The following is a 9,819-nucleotide window of genomic DNA, read 5'->3' on the forward strand; positions in this document are numbered from 1 at the left end:
TCGGCTAGTTTCAAATAGGAGAATCTTTTGAGTTTTTTTTTTAATTTCCCTAATGGACTATGTAATGAATATGTATTTCCTTATGAGATAATGAAAGTTGCTTAAGTTAAGCCTTGGTAGATGCTAAGTTCCTGTAGTCTAATAAGAAATGTTATTTTCAGATGGTGCACACTCGAAGAATGTTGATCGTAGGACCACACAACCATCAAGATGACGACACTGAAGGACGTTCTAGTGACATTCCTGAGAGTAATGCAAGCCAAGAAAATTCGGGAACAAATGGAAGTCGGTTAGATCAAATGGAGAGGATTATGGGGAACATGATAGGGTTCATGCAAGGAACCCAAACCCAGGATGATCGAGTGACCAATATGCTCGACCTGTATCGCCGTCAACACCCTCCCACCTTCCAAGGAAGACTTGGAGCGGATCCTAGCGAATGAGAATTTTGGATCGAACAAACCGAGAAATTGCTTGATCACCTCCATTATGGCGACGAGGAAAGGGTTAATTGCGCCACCTTCATGCTTCAAGACGAAGCGGATAGGTGGTGGAAAGGAGTTAAGAGGGCGATGACACCGCAAGCTAGAGCATCGTACGTCACATGGGACCGATTTAAAGAACTCTTCAACGAAAAGTACTTCCCATTGAGTTTGAGAATGAAGAAGGAAAGGGAGTTCATGGAACTAAGCCAAATTGGGGACATGACCATCGCTCAGTATGAGGATACCTTCAATCGGTTAATTAAATATATGCCCATATACAAGGGAGATGAAAGAATTAAAGCCCAAAAGTTTTGGGGAGGATTAAATCTCAAGCTTCAGAGAGCCTTGAGCAATGTAGGCACTCAGTCCTATGCTAAAGTAGTACAACAAGCCGTCACCGCTGAGGCTAACTTAGGATGGATCGAAGCCATTCAAGGAGCAAGCTAGCAGGGCAACAACTCTAGCCCAGGGAAAGAAAAGAAGCTGGACCCCAAAGGGTCTCAATTCAAGCCCAGCAAACAATGCCCACGATGACAGAAGCAACACCCTGGGAAGCCATGCCATCAGGGAATGAAAGGTTGCTACAACTGTGGGGAGGAAGGACATTTCAGTTGGAATTATCCCAAGAAAGGACTCACCTGTTACAATTGCCAACAAGCGGGACATCTTTCAAAGGACTGTTCCAAGAAAGGAATCATCTGTTACAACTGCCAACAACCAGGACATTTCGCAACTGACTGCACAAAGTCGCGACAAGCTAGACAGCTTCAGGGACCGCCAGAAAATGCTAGGGTGCGGCAAGGAAGGGTATTCAACTTGACACAGCAAGATATGGCAGAGGACCCGACCGTAATTCAAGGTACCATGTTCATTTCTGATTTTCCTATGCATGTTCTGATAGACTCCGGAGCATCTCATTCATTCATATCACATGCGTTAGCTAAAGAGCTAGGGGAAGAACCTGAACAAATGAATTGCCGTATGATTGTAGCAACCCCTATGGGGAAGTCTCAAGAAACATCGTCGGGGTACCAAGATAAGTTAATCCAAATAGGAGATGTTAAATTCCTAGTAGACCTAATCCTACTAGAAATTATGGATTTCGATGTAATCTTAGGAATGGATTTCCTAGGGAAATACAATGCCTCGATAGATTGTAAAGCCAAAATAGTCAGTCTTAAAATTAGAGACTCTATTGTCAAGTTTCGAGGGCAAGGAAGGGTAAATGAAAAGAAGTGGATCTCAGCCTTGAAGGCAGAGAAATTATTGCAAAATGGGGCATACGGGTATCTGGCCCATATCGAGGAAAAGAAAGAAGATCTTTTAAAAATAGAGGAGGTGTGGATAGTTAATGAATTCAGAGATGTATTTTCGGAGGAGCTACCTGGGTTACCACCGTAGAGAGAGATCGAATTTTCCATAGAAATAATGTCAGGGGCAAGTCCAGTTTCTATACCTCCTTATAAAATGGCTCCTGCGGAATTGAGAGAGTTAAAAATTCAATTTCAAGAATTGTTGGACATGGGGTTCATCAGACCTAGCATGTCTCCATGGGGAGCACCGGTACTTTTTGTCAGGAAAAAGGATGGGAGCTTAAGGATGTGCATAGATTATCGGCAGCTAAACAAAATAACCATTAAAAATAAGTACCCGTTGCCCATAATAGATGAGTTGTTCGACCAATTGCAAGGAGCCAAGGTTTTCTCGAAGATTGATCTGAGATCAGGGTACTACTAACTGAGAATCAAGATAGATGACGTGCCCAAGACGGCTTTCCGTTCACGATATGGACATTATGAATTTATGGTTATGTCTTTTGGGCTAACTAATGCCCCAACAGCTTTTATGGATACCATGAACCGAATTTTTAGGCCATTTTTGGACAAGTTTGTGATCGTGTTCATAGATGACATACTCATTTATTCTCCTTCAAAGGAAGAACACGAATTGCATTTAAAGGTGGTGTTGCAAACATTGCGAGAACATAAGCTTTATGCCAAATTCTCTAAATGCGAATTCTGGTTAAGCCAAGTGGCATTTCTAGGGCATGTCATATCAGCCGAAGGAATATCAGTCGACCCAGCAAAGATAACGGCTATAAAGAATTGGAAGCAACCTCGATCTGTTACAGAAATTAAGAGCTTCTTATGGTTGGCTGGTTATTACAGAAAGTTTGTAGAAGGATTTTCCAAGATCTCTACACCCCTCACCAAGTTAACCCAGAAAGGAGTAAAGTTTGATTGGAACGAGCAGTGCGAGACGAGCTTTCAGATGCTCAAGGATAAGCTCACAACCGCACCGGTGCTAGCTACGCCAGATGAGTCAGGAGGCTATGTGGTGTATGCCGATGCCTCGAAGAATGGCTTGGGATGTGTGTTGATGTAGCACGATAAAGTTATTGCCTACGGATCCCGACAGCTTAAGAATCACGAGTGAAATTACCTGACCCACGATTTGGAGTTAGCAGCTGTAGTGTTCGCACTAAAAATTGGGAGGCACTACCTATACGGTGAGAAGTTTGAAATTTTCACCGATCACAAGAGTTTACAGTATGTGTTCTCTCAGAAAGATTTGAACATGAGGCAATGACGATGGATGAAGTTTTTGAAAGATTATGACTGCACTATCCAGTACCATCCAAGTAAAGCTAATAGTGTGGCTGATGCCTTAAGTAGAAAAGAAACTGCTTGTATGGCTGGATTAATGTTATCTGAATGGAAGCTAGTCAAGGATTTTAGCTTAATGACAGTGGGGGCAGTTTCTCAAGGAAACTCTTCTTACGTAACTAGCCTAACCTTGCAACCAGATTTGATGGATCAGATACAACAGGCCTATTCAAAAGATCCCCGAATTAAACTATGGGTTGATGAGTGCAGTCAGGTAAAGAAACCAGAATTTAAGGTAAAAGAAAACATCATTCGATTTCAAGGAAGAGTATTTGTACCTCGGGTGAAGGAATTACGACAAGTGATTTTGGGAGAAGCTCACCGATCTGGGTACTCAATACATCCTAGTGCCACTAAAATGTGCCAAGATTTGAAGTCAGTATATTGGTGGCCGGGAATGAAGAAAAGCGTGGCAAGATACGTCAGACAATGCGATACGTGCTAGAGAATCAAGATCGAGCATCAGAAACTAGGTGGAAGTTTGCAACCGTTAGAAATCCCGGAATGGAAATGGGAACACATCACAATGGATTTTGTGACGGGGTTGCCAAAGAGCCCTAAAGGAAGTGATGCCATCTGGGTAATTGTTGACAGACTAACTAAGTCTGCTCACTTCCTAGGAATGAAAGTAAGTCAACCAATCAACAAGCTAGCTTGTAACACCCCGCCCTATACAGGCATGTCACTATAAGGAAATTCCCGGGGTTTCTTTTTTTTTGATACCCGCGGCGCCTGTGAGCACAATCTTCACATGCAGATGAAACACCCGTCGTAAAACTACATCCGGCTCCCGCGGTGATCAAAGAACCACTCCTCATGCAGATATATACCCCGAGAGTTCCAGTCTTACTCATTTAGCTAGAAATAACAAATCTTAACTGAACGAGATAAAATAAACACAGCGGAATACTTAATTAATCAAAATGACGTGGCCCACCACGTGTTACACACAAAATGTTCCCATACCGATATGTGTATACAACATTGATACTAACGATTACAACACCGTCGAGCGGTTGCTCATACATACAACATTATAAATACTAGTGTTTCCAAAGTAATACAACAATTATCAAATAAACACCACAGATTCACCGGCCGTGTCCTCGACCTCGCAGCTGTCCCTGACTGGAACGTTGAATGTTCCAGGGGCATAACCCATGTTAGATGATAAACCATCTAAGTGAAGGCATGAAACAGATGTACAATGCATAAAGACATACGAGCATGGCATACTATACGACAACATGCAAGACACATCTATCTCGAGATATCACCTTGACATACTTAATCCCTCGAATATCCCACTGTGGCACACGTTCACCTGGTCCAACGTTAACCCCTCGAGTGCACCGTCGTGACACCCGTTCACCTGGTTTAACATTATTCCCTCGAGTGCCCCAGAGTGACACCCGTTCACCTGGATTAACATTGTCCCAATCTCAAGTAGACCCCTTATCGCCCCATATGGACCCAACGATGCAATTAGACTTGACCCTATATGATATGAAAATTTACACGCCATGCACCAATACTTTTAAAAATAAACAGTTAATGCAATATTGACACAACGAATGTAAGTAAATGCCTTGTGAAATAAGCTAAGTCTAGGAGCGTACAAATACTCACAAGAACTCACCAAAAGCACTTTAAGACACTTTCGAGTCAAGGTAAGACTAAAATCAAACCACTCACCTTAATTCGGAAAAGTCTGGATTTTGCCTCGAAAAACGTGCCACACCTCAAAAATTGTGTAATTCTTCTTCCAATGACCCAATTGATTCCTATTTCACCATTTAAGACCTTTAGAATCAATATTTCTATTTTTCCACAATTTCTCTATTTTTATTTATTTTTCAAACATTTCTATCTTCGGAAATTCATTAAAAATACCTAACATCAATTTTCACAAAATATTTTTCCATGATAATTCTTAAAATAATTTTACCTAAATTCTGAAATTAAAATAAAAGAAAAACCATACCTCACGCGCCCTCACGCGCCACCCAGAGGTCCCGCGAGTGGTTGCCACGCGCCGCCGCACAGTCTTCTTCTCCGGTCGTCTTCTCCGATTCCGGCGATGTCCAATGCCCTAAATTCTTATAGGGGCTTGTAGATCTCTTCAATGCGACCTCAATGGTGCCCTTAATCGTCGGAAAAAGTGGCCGGAGGTGGGTTTAAAACCCAGTTGCAGGTCGCGGTGGCGGCGGTTCGGTTTTCCGGCCAAACTTCCAAAACCCCTCTAAATCTACACCAAACGCTCCCAAATGCTCCAGAAATGATCCCCTCAACCCAAGGAACAAAAGCCCTTATCCCTCAAGCTCGATTCAAGCAAAAACACAAGAAATTTGAGCGATTTTTGTTTTTGAACCCTCGGCCGAAAACCTCCTTTTATACTCGTTTTGGACCCGATTTCCTACCATATCCGGCTCGTCCTTATCCCTTAAGCCCAAATCTATCCTCTAAACCAATCGAAAAACACCACATCAAGTGCTAGATCCCTCGAAAAATTCGGCCAAATCGGAAATCTTTTGGCCATTAATTCCGATCACATCAAGGCCATTTTCCGGCCAATGATAGCTCCCAACGGCCTCGTCGTCGCCTGGAGGCTAGCCTAGAGCCTCCGGGTGACCTGCCCGATGCCCCAGAAGCGGCCGCCGGCGGCCATAGGCGGCCGGTCGGTTTCACACCAAGCAATTTTCAAAAATTGCATTTTAGCCCCCAGCCAACTTTTAATTGAATTTTCTTTTATTTCCTGATACCCCTAGACTATCTAGCACCTTCACAATTACCCTCAGGTTGTATATTTCCTATTTCCCTTTGGAATTTCTGAAAAACTTGACATCTTGATCTCCCTCGGGCAGTTTACAAAAATTGCACTTTTGCCCGGGTGCTCCTAATTACGTGTTTTTGACTTCAATCCTTTGAAAGTCCCTTGATTGTGTTGAGTATTGCTTATTTGAACCATTTTGACCTTTGTTGATCCACTTGACACAGTCCCTCGCCTTCTGTTTATGTTAGTATATTGCACTTAGGCCCGAAACTATTGTAAATTTCATTTTGATCCCATAACTTCCAAAACTTCTCTTGATATTTAATACTGGGTATTACATAGCTCAACAGTATCTCAATGAAATTGTTAGATTGCATAGGGTTCCTGTAAGTATTGTCTCAGATCGCGACCCAAGATTCACTTCGAGATTTTGGGAAAGCCTGCAAAAGTGTTTAGGCACTCAACTTAGGCTAAGTACAGCATATCATCCCCAGACCGATGGTCAGTTAGAAAGGACCATTCAGACCTTGGAAGACATGTTGCGGGCATGTGCTGTAGATTTTTCAGGAACCTGGGAAGAGCATCTACCGTTGGTAGAGTTCGCCTATAATAACAGTTATCATATTTGCATTGGTATGGCTTCTTACAAAGCATTGTATGGTCGAAAGTGTAGGTCTCCATTATGTTGGACTGAAGTAGGTGAACGTCAAATGTTGGGACCCGAGATAGTTCAGCAAACGTCTGAGAAAATAAAAATCATTCGAGAAAGAATCAAAGAAGCTCAGAGTCGCCAGAAATCTTATGCGGACACTAGAAGAAGGACTTTGGAATTTCAAGTTGGAAACAAGGTGTACTTGAAGTTATCTCCCCTTAGAATGGTCACTCGAAGCAACAAGAAGAAAGGCAAGTTGAGTCCCAGGTATATAGGTCTGTATGATATATTGGAGAGAATTGGGCCAGTTGCTTATCGACTAGCCTTACCTATGGCCTTATCCAACCTTCATGATGTATTCCACGTATCGAAGCTCCGAAAGCACGAGCCGGATCCCTCTCAAGTAATGCCATCAGAAGCAATCGAGGTTCAAGAAAATCTCTCATACCTAGAGAGGCCCGTTAAGATTTTGGATCGAAAGGAGCAAGTCTTGAGGAACAAGTCAATACCGCTAGTACAAATTTTGTGGAGAAACCCAATAAGTGAAGAGTTGACTTGGGAACGGGAAGAAGATATGAAAACAAATTTTCCATTTTTGTTTGAGGAGTCTTTAGATAGAATGATCAAAAAATAAACAAATTTCGAAGACGAAATTTTTATAAGGAGAGGAGAATGTAATATTCTAGTATTTTGAGAATAATATAATAATTGTTATTATTATTTTTGTTTGTATTTTTACTTCCATTGGAGATTATAATTGAGAAAACTAATGGACTAAGTTGAAAAAAAAAAAAAGAAAAGAAAGAAAGACTAAGTAAATAGGCTTAAAGTTAATGGACTAAGTTAAAAAAAAAAAAAAGATTAAGTAAATGGGCTTATAATTGGTGGGCTAAATTGAAAAAAAAAAAAGGCTAAGTAAATGGACTTATAGTTAGTGGACTAAGTTGAGAAATTAAAGGTTAAATAAGTGGGCTTAGAGTTAGTAGAGTGGGCTTAAATTTATGGATTAAATGAAAGAATAGTCCATTCAAAATAGGATTTAGTTGAAAAATAATTAAAGATAGTGGGTGAAATACTGGAAAAATGTAGAGACAAAGTAAAGTGTGGACAAATAATCAAAGATAATGGGTGAATTAATGGAGAATGTGGGAGACAAAATATGGTGTGAATAAATAATCAAATATAATGGGTGAATTAATGGAGAAATGTGGGAGATAAAATATGGTGTGGACAAATAATCAAAGATAAAGGATGAATTAATGGAGAAATGTGGGAGACAAAATAGAGTGTGGCCAAATAATCAAAGATAATGGGTGAATTAATGGAGAAATGTGGAAGATAAAGTAGTGTATGGACAAATAATTAAAGATTATGAGTGAGATTTAGTGAAAAATTAAATAAAAAAATAATAAAATAATAAAAGATAGTGGATAACTACAATTAAACTAAACTTAATTCAACCTCTATAAATAGAGAAAACTTGAAAGCTTGGAAGAATTGAATTAGAAAGAGAAATGTTGTAAGAAAGAAGGATTTGAGAGTAAGAGAGAGATTTGAAAAAGAAAGAAAGAAAGAAAGAGTGTGAGAAAAATTGAGCTTGTGAAAGAGATTTGGGAGGAAGGAGTAAGGAAGAGGAATTTGAGCACATCAAAGACAAGCTTGAGGAAAGTGTTACAAGGTAAGTGTAAAATATCTCAAATAGATGGAAGTTGATAATATTTTTTTTTATCTTATTATGTTTAATTCTTTTTTGAAAAATTTCAAAAAAAAAAAATCAGGTGTTTTATTTTATGAATTATTATAGAAGAAATTTATAAAAAATATGGAAAGAAATTTTTACTTGGTAATTTTTGGGATAAAGGGAATTCTTGGAAAATATAAGAAAAATAGGAAAAAATTATGAAAAATTCCCATAAAATTTTAGGAGATTAGAAATGTTATTTTATGAATTTTCATGGAGAAAAATTAAAAAAAAATGCTTGGGGAAGTATTTATTTTGGAGTTATTGAGAAAATAATGGGGAGAAATTTAAGCGATTGAGAAAAATTTGAGGAAAATAAGTTTTAATACCCCTTGAATAAATATGATGTCCTGGAATCATTGAGACTAAAGTTTGAATATAACTAGAAGTCTAGTGCGAAAGTCGAGGCGAGCACGTTTTTGAGATTAAAGCACATTTCTCGAGACTCAAGCCGATTTTCAAAGGTAAGCTAGTATTTCTCAAACCTAATTTGTCTATGAAAGGTAATTTCTAAAATGTGTCATATGATTTGATAGTATGCTTATATGTTAAATACGATGTATGTTTCAAAGTATGTTTCGACATGTTAACATGAAATGATGTGTGCGTATGTGACGTAGATGCATTTACATAGTATGATGATGATATGCATATGTTCACATGTAATCCATCATTGCTCATGCATCGCATATGTTTGAGAGTACGGGTGGGCATCACTGCTTTAGCAAGGGTGCACCCATACACCTTGGCCTGGAAAGAGTTGGTCGTAAAAATGGTAAGTGGCATATGAAGTACGGATGCCCGTCGGCTCAAACAGGACAAATGTCAAGACATTATGCATTTACATTCATTCATGAATATTATACTCTTACTTAGATGGCCGATCATCTAATTGGGCGATGCCCCTAGAATATTTAATGTTCCAGATGGAAGTCATGGCAGAAACGAAGGAAATGAAGGCATGTGATGGCACTCGTTGAAGTGCGTAAATGTATCAGTTATGCATATAACCTATCATGTTTATATCCTACTATGTTATCCATAATGTTGATTATGATATTTCGGCATGTAATATTACGGGATGATCATGATTATGTTTAAACACTAGTACGTTTGAGAATGAAGTTATGATTTTATTATGAATATGAATCTACGATTCTGATGTTAAAAGCTTGTTAAGTAGTAGGTTACGATCTATCATGTTTCTGCTATAAGCTATGCTTACCCTAATGAGGAGAATGAGAGAAAGAAAAAAATTATATATATATGAGGTAGAATTGGTAAAGTAATTATTAATTAATAAACGTCGGGGTAAGAAACGCTTCCAGAGGAACGGGGCGTTACAGCTGAGGTAGTTCAATGTTATCAATTTCTGTGCAATCATGACAGTTGAGGTAGTACAATGTTATCAATTTCTGTGTTATCATGGCATATGCCTTAGTATAAGAATGGGTTGGGAGAATTATTAGTCAAATAAAATAGGTTTTGAGGACTCAATTAGA

At 39.2% G+C, this 9,819-nt stretch overlaps 1 protein-coding gene across 1 annotated transcript; it reads left to right on the forward strand.

Annotated features, from left to right (window-relative positions):
• Positions 1–1,055: 1,055 nt before the first annotated feature.
• Positions 1,056–1,886, forward strand: LOC127798329 (uncharacterized). Its single transcript, XM_052331834.1, has one exon. The coding sequence runs from the start codon at positions 1,056–1,058 to the stop codon at positions 1,884–1,886; it is 831 nt and encodes a 276-aa protein (XP_052187794.1).
• Positions 1,887–9,819: the final 7,933 nt, after the last annotated feature.

This window comes from Diospyros lotus, chromosome 3 (assembly GCF_014633365.1).
Source record: "Diospyros lotus cultivar Yz01 chromosome 3, ASM1463336v1, whole genome shotgun sequence".
NCBI classification, from domain to species: Eukaryota; Viridiplantae; Streptophyta; class Magnoliopsida; order Ericales; family Ebenaceae; genus Diospyros; species Diospyros lotus.